Here is a 19,460-nt window from a genome sequence, read left to right on the forward strand (position 1 = left end):
TAGTGGCTGCTCATGTTTTTTCTGTAGATATGTAGTACACCCTTTCATATCCTCTATCCTGTCTAACAGTACTGTATGTCAGAAACCATTCCCCCTGCCAGTTGTCTTTGCATACGTTTGTTGTGGTATTGATGGTCTCCATGAGTAGTACCTCAAAGAGATGTCCTCCATTTGCAGGGCAAGGTGGTTGACATGCCCAGACCCAGATGCAGAGGAGCTCTTCAGAATGGTTGGAGAGGTCTTCATATTCTGGTCCAAATCTCATGTGAGTGTAAACCCCTGAAAGGTGACAACTGTTTCTCTCAAATCAAATCAAACTTTATTTGTCACATGCGCCAAATACAACAAGTATAGACCTTACAGTGAAATGCTTACTTACAAGCCCTTAACTTCTTACATGTAGGCGTTCCGCCAGCGGAACCCCTAGCCAACAGCCAATGGGAACGCATGGCGCGAAATACAAAAACAACTAAAATACGACAATTCAATTTTCTCAAACATAGACTATTTTACACCATTTGAAAGATAGACCTCTCCTGAATCCAACCACGTTGTCCGGTTTCAAAAGGCTTTACAGCGAAAGCAAAAAATTTGATTATGTTATGAGAGTACATTGACCAAAATGAACACACAGCCATTTTCCAAGCAAGCTTATATGTCAATAAAACCCAAAACACAGCTAAATGAAGCACTAACCTTTGATGATCTTCATCAGATGACACTCCTAGGACATTGTTCAATCAAGTTCATATTTATATCCAAAAACAGCTTTTTACATTGGCGCGTGATGTTCAGAAAATGTATTCCCACCAAAAACTTCCGGTGAATTTACAAAAATACTCATCATAAACGTTGACAAAATACATAACAATTATTTTAAGAATTATAGATACAGAACTCCTTTATGCAATCGCTGTGTCAGATTTTAAAATAGCTTTTCGGCGAAAGTACATTTTTCAATATTCTGAGTACATAGCTCGCCATCACGGCGAGCTATTCAGACACCCGCCAAGTTCGGGGCAACCTAAACTCAGAATTAGTATTAGAAATATTGTATTACCTTTGCTGATCTTCGTCAGAATGCACTCCCAGGACTGCTACTTCCACAAGAAATGTTGTTTTTGTTCGAAATAATCCATAGTTATGTCCAAATACCTCCGTTTTGTTCGTGGGTTCAGGTCACTATCCAAAGGGTAACGCGCGAGTGCAATTCGAGACACAAAAAGTCAAAATGTTCCATTACCGTACTTAGAAGCATGTCAAACGCTGTTTAAAATCCATTTTTATGGTATTTTTAACGTAGAATTGCGATAATATTCCAACCGGACAATAGTGTATTCATTCAAGGGGAAAAAGAAAAAACGGCGTGCTCGCAGGAACGCGCATATCCAATCTCTTTGTCCTCAGGCAGACCACTCAGTAACTGAGCTCCTATACTCTTCCCAGAGACAGGAGAAGGCTCAATCCACTTTCTGAAGGCTTTAGACAGACAATGGAAGCCTTAGAAAGTGCAATGTAACAGCACAGATACTGTAGTTTCGAAAGGGACTAGAAAGAAGAACTACATTTCTCAGATCCTACACTTCCTGGTTGACTTTTTCTCACGTTTTTGCCTGCCATATGAGTTCTGTTATATTCACAGACACCATTCAAACAGTTTTAGAAACTTCAGAGTGTTTTCTATCCAAATCTACTAATAATATGCATATTCTCGTTTCTGGGCAAGAGTAGTAGTTTAAATTTGGTACGTTTTTCCATTCGGCCGTGAAAATACTGCCCCCTATCCATATCAGGTTAACCAACAGTGCAGTTCAATAAGTGTTAAGAAAATATTTACTAATTAAACTAAAGTAAAAAATAATAAAAAGTAACACAATAACATAACAATAACGAGGCTATACACAGGGTGTACCGAGTCAGTGTGCGTAGGTACACGCTAGTCGAGGTAATTTGTACATGTAGGTAGGAGTGAAGTGACTATGCATAGATAGTAAATAGCAGCAGCAGTGTACAAAACAAATGGTGGGGGGGGTCAAAGTAAATAGTCCTGGTAGCCATTTGATTAACTGTTCAGCAGTCTTATGGCTTGGGGGTAGAAGCTGTTAAGGAGCCTTTTGGACCTAGACTTGGCGCTCCGGTACCGCTTGCCTTGCGGTAGCAGAGAAAACAGTCTATGACTTGGGTGACTGGAGTCTCTGACAATTTTATGGGATTTCCTCTGACACCGCCTATATACCTTATATAGGTCCTGTATGGCAGGAAGCGTGGCCCCATTGATGTACTGGGCCGTACGCACTACCCTCTGTAGTGCCTTACGGTCAGATGCCGAGCAGTTGCCATACCATGCGGTGATGCAACCGGTCAGGATGCTCTCGATGGTGCAGCTGTAGAACTTCTTGAGGATCTGAGGATCCATGACAAATCTTTTCAGTCTCCTGGGGGGGAAAAGGTTCTGTCAAGCCCTCTTCACGACTGTCTTGGTGTGTTTGGAACATGATAGTTCGTTGGTGATCTGGACACCAAGGAACTTGAAACTCTCGACCAGCTCCACTACAGCCCTGTCGATGTTAATGGGGGCCTGCTCGGCCCGCCTTTTCCTATAGTCCACGATCAGCTCCTTTGTTTTGCTCACATAGAGGGAGAGGTTGTTGTCCTGGCACCACACTGCCAGTTCTCTGACCTCCTCCCTATAGGTTGTTGGTGATCAGGCTGTTGTCTCGTTAGCAAACTTAATGATGGTGTTGGAGTCATGTTTGGTCATGCAGTCGTGAGTGAACAGGGAGTACAGGAGGAGACTATCTGTTGGGGTGGTATGCAAACTGGAGTGGGTCTAGGGTGTCCAGGGAGGATGCTGTTGATGTGAGCCATGGCCAGCCTTTCAAAGCACTTCATGGCTACCGACGTGAGTGCTACGGGGTGGTAATCATTTAGGCAGGTTACCTTCGCTTCCTTGGCCACAGGAACTTTGGTGGTCTGCTTGAAACATGTAGGTATTACAGATTCGGTCAGAGAGAGGTTGAAAAGGTCAGTGAAGACACTTGCCAGTACTAAGGGCACAAGGTAAGACCCAAATGCAGACACAGGATGCAGATGGTTGAGCTCCGATATTTATTATACCAATTGGGGTAGGCAAAAGGCAGGTCGAGGACAGGCGATAGTTCATAAACCAGGTCAGAGTCCAAACAGTACCAGGGGATAGGCAGGCTCGAGGTCAGGACAGGCAGGGTGGTCAGGCAGGCGGATTCGGCGTCAGGACAGGCACAGGTCAAAACCAGGAGGGCTAGGAAAAAACAGAGACTGGGAAAAATAGGAGCTAGGAGAAACGCTGGTTGACTTGGCAAAACAAGATGAACTGGCACAGAGAGACAGGAAACACAGGGATAAATACACCAGGGACTAATGGGGAAAACGGGAGACACCTGGAGGTGGGTGGAGACAATCACAAAGACAGGTGAAACAGATCAGGGCGTGACAGCCAGTTGGTCTGCGCATGCTTTGAGTACACGTCCTGGAAATCCATCCGGCCCCACGGCTTTGTGAATGTTGACCTGTTTAAAGGTCTTGCTCACATCGGCTACCGATAGCGTTATCACACAGTCATCCAGAACAGCTGGTGCTTTTGTGCATGCTTCAGTGTTGCTTGCCTCGAAGCGAGCATAAAAGGCATTTAGCTCGTCTGGTAAGCACGCGTCACTGGGCAGCTCGCGTCTGGGTTTCCCTTTGTAGTCCGTAATAGTTTTCAAGCCCTGCCACATTTGACAAGCGTCAGAGCCGGTAATCCTTGGCCTATAATCGTTGCCTATAATCCTTGGCTTCTGGTTGGGGTATGTACGTACGGTCACTTTGGGTACGACGTCATCGATGCACTTATTGATGAAGCCGATGACTGAGGTGGAAAACTCTTCAATGCCATTGGATGAATCCCGGAACATATTCCAGTCTGTGCTAGCAAAACAGTCCTGTAGCGTAGCATCCGCGTCATCTGACCACTTCTGTATTGAGTGAGTCACTGGTACTTCCTGCTTTCGTTTTTGCTTGTAAGCAGAAATCAGGAGGATAGAATTATGGTCAGATTGGCCAAATGGAGGGCCGGGGTGAGCTTCGTATGCATCTCTGTGTGTGGAGTAAAGATGGTCTAGAATTGTTTACCCTCTGGTTGCACATGTGACATGCTGGTAAAAATGTGGTAAAACTGATTTAAGTTTGCCTGCATTAAAGTCCCTACTAGAAGCGCCTCTTCTGGATGAACATGTTATGTCACCTCTCTGTGTCAAATCTGTGTACGCGACCTATAAACTTTGATTTGATTTGATCTTATGACCTTTCTCTCTCTCTATCTTGTGTCTCTGCAGAACTTCAAGCGAGAGGAGCAGAACTTTGTGGTGATGAATGAGATTAATAACATGTCTTTCCTCACTGCTGACAGCAAGAGCAAGATGAGCACGGTGAGCCAATACAGACCATCTGGGGTTAAAAAGCCATTAATTTACAGTTGAAGTCAGAAGTTTACATACAGCTTAGCCAAATACATTTAAACTCAGTTTTTCACAATTCCTAACATTTAATCCTAGTAAAAATTCCCTGTGTTAGGTCAGTTAGTATCACCACTTTATTTTAAGAATGTGAAATGTAGAGAAAATGATTTATTTCAGCTTTTATTTCTTTCATCACATTCCCAGTGGGTCAGAAGTTTACATACATTCAATTAGTATTTGGTAGCATTGCCTTTAAATTCTTTAACTTGGGTCAAACGTTTCGGATAGCCTTCCACAAGCTTCCCACAATAAGTTGGGTGAATTGTGGCCCATTCCTCCTGACAGAGCTGGTGTAACGGAGTCAGGTTTGTAGGCCTCCTTGCTCACACACACATTTTCAGTTCTGCCCACAAATTGTCTATAGGATTGAGGTCAGGGCTTTGTGGTGGCCACTCCAATACCTTGACTTTGTTGTCCTTAAGCCATTTTTCCACAACTTTGGAAGTATGCTTGGGGTCATTGTCCATTTGGAAGACCCATTTGCAACCAAGCTTTAACTTTATAACTAATGTCTTGAGATTTTGCTTCAATATATCCACCTAATTTTACTTCCTCATGATGCCATCTATTTTGTGAAGTGCACAAGTCCCCCCTGCAGCAAAGCACCCTCACAACATGATGCTACCACCCCCGTGCTTCACGGTTGGGATGGTGTTCTTTGGCTTGCAAGCGTCCCCCTTTTTCCTCCAAACATAATGATGGCCAAACAGTTCTATTTTTGTTTCATCAGATCAGAGGACATTTCTCCAAAAAGTATGATCTTTGTCCCCATGTGCAGTTGCAAACCATAGTCTGGCTCTTTTATGGCGGCTTTGGAGCAGTGGCTTCTTCCTTACTGAGCGGCCTTTCAGGTTATGTCGATATAGGACTTGTTTTACTGTGGATATTGATACTTTTCTACCTGTTTCTTCCAGCATCTTCACAAGGTCCTTTGCTGTTGTTCTGGGATTGATTTGCACTTTTCACACCAAAGTATGTTCATCTCTAGGAGACAGAACGCGTCTCCTTCCTGAGCAGTATGACGGCTGCGTGGTCCAATGGTGTTTATACTTGCGTGCTATTGTTTGTACAGATGAACGTGGTACCTTCAGGCATTTGGAAATCCCTCCCAAGGATGAACCAGACTTGTGGAGGTCTACAATTCTTTTTCTGAGGTCTTGGCTGATTTCTTTTGATTTTCCCATGATTTCAAGCAAAGAGGCACTGAGTTTGAAGGTAGGCCTTGAAATACATCCACAGGTACACCTCCAATTGACTCAAATGATGTCAATTAGCCTATCAGAAGCTTCTACAGCCATTACATCATTTTCTGGAATTTTCCAAGCTGTTTAAAGGCACAGTCAACTTAGTGTATGTAAACTTCTGACCCACTGAAATTGTGATACAGTGAATTATAAGTGAAATAATCTCTCTGTAAACAATTGTGGGAAAAATGACTTGTGTCATGCACAAATTAGATGTCCTAACCGACTTGCCAAAACTATAGTTTGTTAACAAGAAATGTGTGGAGTGGTTGAAAAACGAGTTTTAATGACTCCAACCTAAGTGTATGTAAACTTCCGACTTCAACTGTACCTTCAGTGTTTAAATGTTGTGGTTAGCCAGGGCTCTCCAACTCTGTTGCTGGAGCGCTACCAACCTGTAGGTTTTAGCTTTCCTTGAACACGGTTGGAGAGCCCTATGTTAGACTGATGTCAGCAGATTTGGGTAGACTATGAATTACTGAAATTTCTATCATACATTGTCATCATTTACACCGCAGCAACAATGCAGCCAGCAATTTGTCTCACATCCTGCATCGTTTGCTTTAAAAAAAAAAAATATTTACGTACTTGATTGTCAATTAATTTGGGATATCCTCCTAACCCATTGTAGCTAACCATGTGGAGTATAACTTACCTATACAAATTGGTGGTTCTTTTTCAAAACTGTACTTGATGTCTGCATAGGTTTAAGCAAATGCTAACTAGCGTTAGCACAATGACTGGAAGTCTATGGGTGTCCACAAGTTTATCTGACTCTGATATGAAAGATCTTGTTACTTAAGTATATGTCTTGTATGACTGACAACAGCCGAACAGTAAAGGCAAACAAGTATTTTCCCCACATCTTCAGCAGGTATGGTATATTGGAAAGCGTACATTTTTTTAATATCATTTTGATATGATGGCTTTTTGCCTTGTTTTCCATGCCTGCCTTGACCTGTTTATCCACTCCGAGTGGCACAGTGGTCTAAGACACTGCATCTCAGTGCAAGAGGCATCACTGCAGTACCTGGTTCAAATCCAGGGTGCATCACATATGGCCGTGATTGGGAGTCCCATAGGGCGGTGCACAATTGGCCCAGCGTTGTCCGGGTTTGGCCAGGGTAGGCTGTCATTGTAAATAAGAATTTGTTTTTAACTGATTTGCCCAGTTAAATAAAGGTTAAACTAAACGATTAGGCAGTGCATCTGTCAGTAGAGAGGTTGAGTAGCTCTAGCAGGTGGGTTGACAGTTCTCTCTTTGACTGTCCCTTGTCCTCTTTTTCTGTGTCCACGCTGGGTTTCTAGGGCAACGACTCAGAGGTTAGACTTTGTTTCTGCATGACCGCTGTGCTGACCGCATGGCACCTCACTTTGGGGGGCTTTTCATCAACTCCTCCGGCACAATGGCACACCAGGACACCGCACACACACACACACACACACATTTCTAGCACGTTCCAATACACCCACCCACAACTTGTGGCAATTCTACTTTGTATGTAGAGGCAGCTGTCTATGTCCACTCAGTAACTAGCTTCATGTTCTGCACTTCACTGCAACACCAATGGGAAAGAACTGGACACACAGAAATAGAGCACAATAGCTGGTCTGGATTGACTTACATGCATCACTGATACGTTTTGGATCCAGTTACACTGTCGTCAACACTGTGGACACTATTAACACTCAGCTAGAAGACTAATATCACATTTTCTACTGCTGAACTGTATAGAATTACATGAATAACCACACCTGTGTGACAGAGTGTGTGAGTGACAGACACAGTGCTCCACACTAGGGCAGATAGAAAAAGCAGACATGCACCATACTGTTATAACACTAGTGGACCCCCCCAGACCTGCTAGTGTGTGTGTGTGGGGGGGGGGGGGGGGGGGAGTCTGGAGGCTCTTGATGAAAATACTCTGCCGTAGTCGGGCTCATGGCACTAGGCTCCGCACCAGGCCTGCCCAATGCAGCAGTGGGAGCAGAGTGCCATCATCCTGCCAATGAGTTTGCACCCAGTTGATTGTAGTTAGGTGGGAGTTTTCCTTCCATTAATTTTATTTTCTGTTGAAGGTTGGTTGGTCTGTAGCGTTTGTGGTCAAGCTCCCTACACTTGGGGATGCTGTTAGTCCTGCTCTCTGTGCTCATCGTTCACTCATTCCTCCCTGTAGCCGCCATGTCAGACCATGGCTTAGTATCATCATATCCTCCAGTCAGTCTCCACCCACACACTTGTCCCCTTTCTTTAAGCCATGACCTGATACTATATTTAACGGGACTGAAAAAGGTCTCTGGAACAAGCTCTATAGTACCCTATGTAGAATGAACTCAATGTGACTACCTCACCCCAATCTATTTTAATCAAACCTGTATTCTAAAATCTCCCCTAAAACCTTTGCATCCATCTTCCTCTAAACTAGCCTTATTCATAACACACTCCTTGCATTGAAGTACTGGTTTGGAGAAGTGGTTGAATGGACTTGTCTGTGGCTTTGACACACTCCTACCACTCACTCACATTCTACTTCACCAGGAGTAGATGCACTTCTCTGTCATAAAGGGCATACTCCGAGATAGATACAGCAGTTCACTGAAACACATTGTTCTCACTTTTCACCACTGCAGATTCCCTTAGTCCTTCAGGACATTTAGTCATGACACATTCTCTGTTTCTAGGGCTTTGCATCCTCTCCTGTTCTGTGTGTTGGTCCTCTGTTATCTTCACTCCCTGGGCCAACCTCAGCCTGCTGTATGACACGCACGTGTACACATACACACACAGACAGACCGAGAGACAGAGAAATACACACACACACTACATACAAGCTTGCAGGGGACGTCAGAGAGGGCAGACAACAGACCATAATGTTCCATCACAGAAACGAGACAGGAGAGAGGGAGGAGAGCACAGGGGCGATGGGACTTATCCCATGTGGGGCGTATATCCCATGGACATTTGGTTTCCTTGTGTGATTTGCTAGTTGGTAGCTAACACCTTGATCTGAATCTAGTTTCCTATTAACATGATGCTACTAACAACTAATAGTTGTGTGTGTCTTCAACAGGAGCTTCGTTACTCTCCAAAACCATGTAACACATGAATTCACCTAGTGCTGCTGGTGCTGCCAAACGCACCTGAGAAACATACTGTACAACAGGATTTTTCATGTGAATGCAATGCGTTTGTAAGCATGTTTTTATCTGTGCAGTTTCACTGATTTCCTGTCCTACAGATTAGAATGATTCCTTTCAGTTGTCCTCCCCAACATCTTCCACCCCAGCCCTTCTCAATACAGTGTTACATACTCACATTCCCCTTCCCTTACCGGCCAAGTGTTCAGAAACAGGTCATTATGGTGGTGAGATGTAGCCCTTATTCTGGGCAGTTTGGTTATTTTATCAGTACATTGCCTATCCACCTGCAGCAAATACTGAATAATATGATCATGTGAAGGAACTGACCTAGACTGGAGGGTTCAGAGAGGAGTCCATGGCTCTTGATATTAGAGGGTGTTAACTGTTAATTAATGGTATTTTGTGACAGCTACAGCCTGGATAAACAGATAGGGGGACACATTGTAACTCAACGAGTCATTGAAATGAGAAGCAATGGTCACATTTCCACTGGATTGCAGGTATCAACCCGACTCTCTTCTCTGTATACATCAATAATGTTGCTCTTGCTGCTGGTGATTCTCTGATCCACCTCTATGCAGACGACACCATTCTGTATACTTCTGGCCCCTCTTTGGACACTGTTTTAACTAACCTCCAGACGAGCTTCAATGCCATACAACTCTCCTTCCGTGGCCTCCAACTGCTCTTAAACGCAAGTAAAACTAAATGCATGCTATTCAATCGATCACTGCCCGCACTTGCTCGCCCGTCCAGCATCACTACTCTGGACGGCTCTGACAAAGAATACGTGGATAACTACAAATACCTAGGTGTCTGGTTAGACTGTAAACTCTCCTTCCAGACTCACATTAAGCACCTCCAATCCAAAATTAAATCTAGAATCGGCTTCCTATATCGCAACAAAGCATCCTTCACTCATGCTGCCAAATATACCCTCGTAAAACTGACCATCCTACCGATCCTTGACTTCGGCGATGTCATCTATAAAATAGCCTCCAACACTCTACTCAACAAATTGGATGCAGTCTATCACAGTGCCATCCGTTTTGTCACCAAAGCGCCTTATACCACCCACCATTACGACCTGTACGCTCTCGTTGGTTGGCCCTCGCTTCATACTCGTCGCCAAACCCACTGGCTACAGGTTATCTACAAGTCTCTGCTAGGTAAAGCCCCACCTTATCTCAGCTCACTGGTCACCATAGCAGCACCCACTCGTAGCATGCGCTCCAGCAGGTATATCTCACTGGTCACCCCCAAAGCCAATTCCTCCTTTGGTCATCTTTCCTTCCAGTTCTCTGCTGCCAATGACTGGAACGAACTGCAAAAATCTCTGAAGCTGGAGACTCATATCTCCCTCACTAGCTTTAAGCACCAGCTGTCAGAGCAGCTCACAGATCCCTGCACCTGTACATAGCCCATCTGTAAACAGCCCATCTGTCTACCTCATCCCCATACTGTATTTATTTATTTATCTTGCTCCTTTGCACCCCAGTATCTCTACTTGCACATTCATCTTCTGCACATCTACCATTCCAGTGTTTAATTGCTATATTGTAATTACTTCGCCACCATGGCCTATTTATTGCCTTAACTTACCTCATTTGCACTCACTGTATATCGACTTTTTGTTTTCTTTTGTTCTACTGTATTATTGACTGAATGTCTTGTTTATTCCATGTGTAACTCTGTGTTGTTGTATGTGTCGAATTGCTATGCTTTATCTTGGGGCAGCAGCGTAGCCTAGTGGTTAGCGGCAGCGTAGCCTAGTGGTTAGCGGCAGCGTAGCCTAGTGGTTAGCGGCAGCGTAGCCTAGTGGTTAGCGGCAGCGTAGCCTAGTGGTTAGCGGCAGCGTAGCCTAGTGGTTAGCGGCAGCGTAGCCTAGTGGTTAGCGCGTTGGACGAGTAACCAAAAGGTTGCAAGTTCAAATCCCCAAGCTGACAAGGTACAAATCTGTCGTTCTGCCCCTGAACAAGGCAGTTAACCCACTGTTCATAGGCCCTCATTGAAAATAAGAATTTGTTCTTAACTGACTTGGCTAGTTAAATAAAGGTAAAAATAAAACAATCTTGGTCACAGTTGCAAATGAGAACTTGTTCTCAACAAGCCTACCTGGTGAAATTAAAAAAATTAAATAATGCTGGAAATAATGTGGCAAGAGCACATTATGGTTTTTAGTACATTGCACAAAGTGTAGATGCCGTGTACATCTAGGATGTCAAACTCATTCCATGGAGGGCCTAGTGTCTGCTGGTTTTTGGGATTTTCTTTAAATTAAGACTTAGACAACCAGATGAGGAGAGTTCCTTACTGAGACCTAGACAACCAGGTGAGGGGAGTTCCTTACTAAGACCTAGACAACCAGGTGAGAGGAGTTCCTTACAAAGACTTAAACAACTAGGTGAGGGGAGTTCCTTACTAAGACCTAGACAACCAGGTGAGGGGAGTTCCTTACAAAGACCTAGACAACCAGGTGAGGGGAGTTCCTTACTAAGACCTAGACAACCAGGTGAGGGGAGTTCCTTACTAAGATATAGACAACCAGGTGAGGAAAGTTCCTTACTAAGACCTAGACAACCAGGTGAGGGGAGTTCCTTACAAAGACCTAGACAACCAGGTGAGGGGAGTTCCTTACTAAGACCTAGACAACCAGGTGAGGGGAGTTCCTTACTAAGACATAGACAACCAGGTGAGGGGAGTTCCTTACAAAGATCTAGACAACCAGATGAGGGGAGTTCCTTACTAAGACCTAGACAACCAGGTGAGGGGAGTTCCTTACTAAGCCCTAGACAACCAGGTGAGGGGAGTTCCTTACAAAGACCTAGACAACCAGGTGAGGGAAGTTCTTTACTAATCAGTGACCTTAATTCATCGACAAGTACAAGGGAGGAGTGAAAACCAGCAGACACTCAGCCCTCCGTGGAATGTGTTTGACACGTGATGGAGATTATTTAATGTAATGTAAATATACACTCAGTAGCCAGTTTATTAGGTACACCACCTCATTCACAAAAATGGTTGACTCCTACAGTCTCGTGGCCGTGGCTTGCTATATAAAACAGTCAGACAGGCATCAAGGCATTCAGTTACTGTTCGATTGAATGTTAGAATTGGAAAAGCAAGTGACCTAAGTGACTTTGAGCGTGGTTTCGTCATCGGTGCCAGGTGTGCCAGTTCCATTATCTCAGAAACGGCCGGCCTCCTCGGCTTTTCACACACAACGGTATCTAGGGTTTACAGAGAATGGTGCGACAAACGAAAAAGATCCAGTCAGCGGCAGTCCTGTGGGCGAAAACATCTTGTTGATGAGAGAGGTTGAAGGAGGCGAGCCACAAACAGGCAAATAATGGCGCAGTACAACAGTGGTGTGCAGAACAGCATCTCGGAACGCACAACTCGTCGGTCCTTGTCACAGATGGGCTATTGCAGCAGACGACCACACCAGGTTCCACTCCTATCAGCTAAAAACAAGAAGAAGTGGCTCCAGTGGGCACAAGATCACCAACACTGGACAATTGAGGAGTGGAAAAACATTGCCTGGTCCGACCAATCCCGGTTCCTATCAGGATTTGGCATAAGGAGCATGAGTCCATGGCCTCATTCTGTCTGGTGTTAACGGCAGAGGTTGGTGGTGAATTAATGTGGGGTATGTTTTCCTGGCACACGTTAGGTCCTTTGATACCAACTGAGCAACTTAGGAACACCACACCTTGTAGAATCCATGCCCTGAAGAATTCAGGCTGTTCTGGAGGCAAAGGGGGGGTCTGACCCAGTACTATATGGGTGTACTATATGGGTGTACCTAAATGTAGAAGTAGTTGCTTTTCTATTGTGTGTTCATAATAATTATTTTCATGGTTAAGAGGTAGAACAGGACTCTTATTTAAAAATGTAAGTGACTGTGAGTGTTGTGCCATCGAATCAGTGCCATGGGTTCAATGCTAAGCAGTGGTAATTGATGGTGTTCAATGCTAAGCAGAGTTAATTGATATGTTGTTCAATGCTAAGCAGTGTTAATGTATATGTTGTTCAATGCTAAGCAGAGTTAATTTATATGTTGTTCAATGCTAAGCACTGTTAATGTATATGTTGTTCAATGCTAAGCAGTGTTAATGTATATGTTGTTCAATACTAAGCAGTGTTAATTGATATGTTGTTCAATGCTAAGCACTGTTAATGTATATGTTATTCAATGCTAAGCAGTGTTCATTTATATGTTGTTCAATGCTAAGCAGTGTTAATGTATATGTTGTTCAATGCTAAGCAGTGGTAATGTGTATATATATATATATATATATATATATATATATTTTTTTTTTTTTTTTAAATGTTTTTTATTTAACCTTTATTTAACCAGGAAGGAAAGTTGAGAACAAGTTGTCATTTACAATTGCGACCTGGCCAAGATAAAGCAAAGCAGTTCGACACATACAACAACACAGAGTTACACATGGAATAAACAAACATACAGTCAATAATACAGTAGAAAAATAAGTCTATATACAATGTGAGCAAATGAGGTGAGATAAGGGAGGTAAAGGCAAAAGAGGCCATGGTGGCAAAGTAAATACAATATAGCAAGTAAAACACTGGAATGGTAGATTTGTAGTGGAAGAAAGTGCAAAGTAGAAATTGAAATAATGGGGTGCAAAGGAGAAAAATAAATAAATAAATACAGTAGGGGAAGTGGTAGTTGTTTGGGCTAAATTATAGAAGGGCTATGTACAGGTTCAGTGATCTGTGAGCTGCTCTGACAGCTGGTGCTCAAAGCTAGTGAGGGAGATAAGTGTTTCCAGTTTCAGAGATTTTTGTAGTTCGTTCCAGTCATTGGCAGCAGGTAACTGTAAGGAGAGACGGCCAAAGGAGGAATTGGCTTTGGGTGTGACCAGAGGGATATACCTGCTGGAGCGCGTGCTATAGGTGGGTGCTGCTATGGTGACCAGTGAGCGGAAATAAGGGGGGACTTTACCTAGCAGGGTCTTGTAGATGACCCTGAGCCAGTGGGTTTGGCGACGAGTATGAAGCGAGGGCCAGCCAACGAGAGCATACAGGTCGCAGTGGTGGGTAGAATATGGGGCTTTGGTGACAAAACAGATGGCACTGTGATAGACTGCATCCAGTTTATTGAGTAAGGTATTGGAGGCTATTTTGTAAATGACATCGCCGAAGTCGAGGATCGGTAGGATGGTCAGTTTTACGAGGGTATGTTTGACAGCATGAGTAAAAGATGCTTTGTTGCGAAATAGGAAGCCAATTCTAGATTTAACTTTGGATTGGAAATGTTTGATGTGAGTCTGGAAGGAGAGCTTACAGTCTAACCAGACACCTAGGTATTTGTAGTTGTCCACATATTCTAAGTCAGAACCGTCCAGAGTAGTGATACTGGACGGGCGGGCAGGTGCAGGCAGCGATCGGTTGAAGAGCATGCATTTAGTTTTACTTGTATTTAAGAGCAGTTGGAGGCCACGGAAGGAGAGTTGTATGGCATTGAAGCTCGCCTGGAGGGTTGTTAACACAGTGTCCAAAGAAGGGCCAGAAGTATACAGAATGGTGTCGTCTGCGTAGAGGTGGATCAGAGACTCACCAGCAGCAAGAGCGACATCATTGATGTATACAGAGAAAAGAGTTGGCGCAAGAATTGAACCCTGTGGCACCCCCATAGAGACTCCCAGAGGCCCGGACAACATGCCATCCGATTTAACACATTGAACTCTATCAGAGAAGTAGTTGGTGAACCAGGTGAGGCAATCATTTGAGAAACCAAGGCTATTGAGTCTGCCAATGAGGATGTGGTGATTGACAGAGTCGAAAGCCTTGGCCAGGTCAATGAATACGGCAGCACAGTATTGTTTCTATGTTGTTCAATGCTAAGCACTGTTAATGTATATGTTGTTCAATGCTAAGCAGTGTTCATTTATATGTTGTTCAATGCTAAGCAGTGTTAATGTATATGTTGTTCAATGCTAAGCAGTGGTAAATGATATGTTGTTCAATACTAAGCAATGTTGATTTATATGTTGTTCAATGCTAAGCAGTGTTAATGTATATGTTGTTCAATGCTAAGCAATGTTAATTTATATGTTGTTCAATGCTAGCAGTGTTCATTTATATGTTGTTCAATGCTAAGCAATGTTAATTTATATGTTGTTCAATGCTAAGCAGTGGTAATTGATATGTTGTTCAATGCATGTACTGGTTGTGGCTTTATGCATGAAGAAGATGCCTTGGTCCCTCCTTATGTTCTTGGCTTGGTCCCTCCTTGTGTTCTTAGGCTGGTGGCTCAGATGTGGAGCGTACCAAGAAGAAAAGACGAGGAGATCGTTATTCAGTGCAGACGTCACTTATTGTGGCTGCCCTGAAAAAGATGCTCCCCATCGGCCTCAACATGTGCTCCCCTGCTGATCAGGAGCTTATCAACCTGGCCAAGATACGATACTCTTTGGTAGTATGCCCTCGGCTGTCTTAAATAACTCTGCCGTAGTATGACCAGTACGGAAAAATAAAAAAAATATATGAAATGTATGCATTCACTACTGTCAGTCGCTCTGGATAAGAGCGTCTGCTAAATGACTAAAATGTAAATGTAAATGTAGTTGTTTGTGCCAGACCCATAAGGCTGTATATCCAGACACAGAAATGGTTCCAAAATAAATGGTAAACAAAATTTTTCTTCCAGAGGGACACGGATGAGGAAGTAAGGGAGTTTTTGCAAAACAACCTGCATCTTCAAGGCAAGGTAAGATGGACTGGGTTGGTGCAGTAAAGTTATACATGGTGAAGTCCTGTGGTGTTCCTCCGGCTGCACTGTGTGTTCCTCCGGCTGCATTGTGTGTTCCTCCGGCTGCAATGTGTGTGGGTTCCGGCTGCAGTGGGTGTTACTCCGGCTGCAGTGTGTTACTCCGGCTGCAGTGTGTGTTCCTCCGGCTGCACTGTGCGTTCCTCCGGCTGCAGTGAGCGTTCCCCCAGCTGCAGTGAGCGTTCCCCCGGCTGCAGTGAGCGTTCCTCCGGCTGCAGTGTGCGTTCCTCCAGCTGCAGTGTGTGTTCCTCCGGCTGCAGTGTGCGTTCCTCCGGCTGCAGTGTGCGTTCCCCCGGCTGCAGTGTGCGTTCCCCCGGCTGCAGTGTGCGTCCCTCCGGCTGCAGTGTGCGTTCCCCCGGCTGCAGTGTGCGTTCCTCCGGCTGCAGTGTGCGTTCCTCCGGCTGCAGTGTGCGTTCCCCCGGCTGCAGTGTGCGTTCCCCCGGCTGCAGTGTGCGTTCCCCCGGCTGCAGTGTGCGTTCCCCCGGCTGCAGTGAGTGTTCCCCTGGCTGCAGTGAATGTTCCCCTGGCTGCAGTGAGCGCTCCTCTGGCTGCAGTGTGCGTTCCTCTAGCTGCAGTGTGTTGTGTTCAGGTGGAGAACCCGTCCATGCGCTGGCAGATGTCCCTGTATAAGGAGATGGCAGGGAAGGCTGAGAATGCTGACGCTCCAGAGAAGGTGGTGAAGAGGGTGCAGGAGGTGTCAGCTGTTCTCTATTACATTGAGGTGGTGAGTAGAGTAGTAAGCCCAGTACTTTAATACTACAACATCAATATAATCCTACAGTATCCCTATAGTCCTACTTCACACACATGGCATGATGTCAGTGGTGCCGTTTCTCTCAATTATCTCGTCTCACTTAGACGGAGCACCCCTTCAAATCCAAAAAGATGGTGTGGCACAAACTGCTGTCCAAGCAGAGACGCAAGGCTGTGGTAGCCTGCTTTAGGATGACTCCACTCTACAACCTACCCAGGTTAGAGACGCTACTACAGTCTTGTATTTACATTTGAGTCATCTAGCAGACGCTCTTATCCAGAGCGATTTACAGAAGCAATTAGGGTTAAGTGCCTTGCTCAAGTGCACATGGACAGATTTTTCACCTAGTCTGCTCGGAGATTCGAACCAGCGACTTTTCGGTTACTGGTCCAACACTCTTAAATGCTAGGCTACCTGTCGCCCCATTCAAACATATGCAGTAAATAAAACACAGCCACAAGTAAAATACAGACACTAACATGGTTTTCTGTCTGCCTCACAGGCATAGAGCTTCCAATTTGTTCCTGGAAGGATACAAACGCAACTGGATCCATACTGAGGGCTACTCCTTTGAGGACAGAATGATAGACGACTTGTCTGTAAGCTCTGCATGCTTGACACACCTTTTGAGGATTTCAGGACCTGCGAGTTTCCTCCTATAGTTTCACTCCCACATCTCTTTCTCAAACACAGAAAGCCATGGAGCAGGAAGGAGAGGAAGAGGAAGAGACGGAGACCAAGCCAGATCCCCTTCACCAACTCATTTTGCATTTCAGCCGTACCGCTCTCACAGAAAAGAGGTAGGACTCTCCTTTTCTCCCTCAAGCATGTTAGTTGAGCAGCTTTTGGATTGAATTCAACACTAAATACACATCTCCACCTTTTAACATGTTGCCTAAGCCTCTGTTTCTTCTCATCTTTACAGTAAACTTGATACAGATTACCTATATATGGCATACGCTGATATTATGGCAAAGGTGAGTTTTATGATGTAACATTTTAGCATGTTATTGTTATTTGTATATGAATGTATTTAAAGTATATACTTTCTTTTTTCCTTGTCTGTGTGTGTGTTGTAGAGCTGCCACATTGGTGAGGAGGACGAAGGGGGAGAGGAGGTGGAGGAAGGGGCTGAGGATGAGATGTCCTTTGAGATGCGACAGACAGAACTGGTATGGGGCGGCCAGGGGAGCAGGGAGACACTGGAGCGGTAGCTCTCAACGCATTCAGTGACCACATCATCCACTGCACATCAGCCTGCACCCACATCTCTCTGTTCTCAATCGCTCTTCTCTCTCTCCTCTCTTCTCTCTCCTCTCTCATCTCTCTTTTGTCTCTTCTATCTGTTCCTTTATATGCGTGTTGCTTCCTCCTAAATGTTATCTGTCTGTCACTTGTTCTCCTTCTTTGTGTTTTGCTTCACTCCAAGTGTTTATAGATTGTACCTGGCTGTTGTGGTTAACATTGTGGTTAACATTGCGGTTAACATTTTGTATGTTGTATGACTCACAAAGTGATTGGAAAATACATCTTATCTAGACCATACAAAATCATGTGGACCATCCTAAAGCATTGACCTATCTGCTAAGCACAAAGTTCTAGTGATGAGTATTCCTTCAATTTGGCAGGCAGAATGTGTTTACACGGGCCAAATACTGTTGTCAATCATATAATGGCTCCTCTATTATTTTGGACAGAAATACATCTAATTATTTCCATAGTTTGTATATACAGTCGTGGCCAAAAGTTTTGAGAATGACACAAATATTAATTTTCACAAAGTTTGCTGCTTCAGTGTCTTTAGATATTTTTGTCAGATGTTACTATGGAATACTGAAGTATAATTACAAGCATTTCATAAGTGTCAAAGGCTTTTATTGACAATTACATGAAGTTGATGCAAAGAGTCAATATTTGCAATGTTGACCCTTCTTTTTTAAGACCTCTGCAATCCGCCCTGGCATGCTGTCAATTAACTTCTGGGCCACATCCTGACTGATGGCAGCCCATTCTTGCATAATCAATGCTTGGAGTTTGTCAGAATTTGTGGGTTTTTAAATGTCCACCCGCCTCTTGAGGATTGACCACAAGTTCCCAATGGGATTAAGGTCGGGGAGTTTCCTGGCCATGAACCCAAAATATCGAGGTTTTGTTCCCCGAGCCACTTAGTTATCACTTTTGCCTTATGGCAAGGTGCTCCATCATGCTGGAAAAAGCATTGTTCGTTACCAAACTGTTCCTGGATGGTTGGGAGAAGTTGCTCTTCGAGGATGTGTTGGTACCATTCTTTATTCATGGCTGTGTTCTTAAGAACAATTGTGAGCACCCCTTGGCTGAGAAGCAACACCACACATGAATGGTCTCAGGATGCTTTACTGTTGGCATGACACAGGACTGATGGTAGCGCTCACCTTGTCTTCTCCAGACAAGCTTTTTTTCCGGATGCCCCAAACAATCGGAAAGGAGATTCATCAGAGAAAATGACTTTACCCCACTCCTCAGCAGTCCAATCCCTGTACCTGTTGCAGAATATCAGTCTGTCCCTGATGTTTTTCCTGCAGAGAAGTGGCTTCTTTGCTTCCCTTCTTGACACCAGGCCATCCTCCAAAAGTGCAGATGCACTCACACCTGCCTGCTGCCATTCCTGAGCAAGCTGTGTACTGGTGGTGCCCCGATCCCGCAGCTGAATCAACTTTAGGAGACGGTCCTGGTGCTTGCTGGACTTTCTAGGTCGCCCTGAAGCCTTCTTCACAACAATTGAACCGCTCTCCTTGAAGTTCTTGATTATCCGATAAATGGTTGATTTAGGTGCAATCTTACTGGCAGCAATATCCTTGCCCGTGAAGCCCTTTTTGTGCAAAGCAATGATGACGGCACGTGTTTCCTTGCAGGTAACCACGGTTGACAGAGGAAGAACAATGATTCCAAGCACCACCCTCCTTTTGAAGCTTCCAGTCTGTTATGCGAACCCAATCAGCATGACAGAG

General features: G+C 44.4%; 1 protein-coding gene across 1 annotated transcript in view; it reads left to right on the forward strand.

Moving 5' to 3' along the window:
- Window positions 1–19,460, forward strand: part of LOC106563560 (ryanodine receptor 1) — a 129,275-nt gene that overhangs the window by 71,812 nt on the left and 38,003 nt on the right. Inside the window, exons 44-54 of the mRNA XM_082958247.1 lie at window positions 178–265; window positions 4,353–4,445; window positions 7,088–7,102; window positions 15,195–15,365; window positions 15,600–15,659; window positions 16,309–16,443; window positions 16,578–16,690; window positions 16,976–17,072; window positions 17,167–17,273; window positions 17,399–17,450; window positions 17,553–17,645. Of these exons, the coding sequence (XP_082814373.1) occupies window positions 178–265; window positions 4,353–4,445; window positions 7,088–7,102; window positions 15,195–15,365; window positions 15,600–15,659; window positions 16,309–16,443; window positions 16,578–16,690; window positions 16,976–17,072; window positions 17,167–17,273; window positions 17,399–17,450; window positions 17,553–17,645 (1,024 nt within the window). The remainder of the gene's footprint in view (window positions 1–177; window positions 266–4,352; window positions 4,446–7,087; window positions 7,103–15,194; window positions 15,366–15,599; window positions 15,660–16,308; window positions 16,444–16,577; window positions 16,691–16,975; window positions 17,073–17,166; window positions 17,274–17,398; window positions 17,451–17,552; window positions 17,646–19,460) is intronic.

This window comes from Salmo salar, chromosome 11 (genome assembly GCF_965601325.2).
Source record: "Salmo salar chromosome 11, fSalSal1, whole genome shotgun sequence".
NCBI classification, from domain to species: domain Eukaryota; kingdom Metazoa; phylum Chordata; class Actinopteri; order Salmoniformes; family Salmonidae; genus Salmo; species Salmo salar.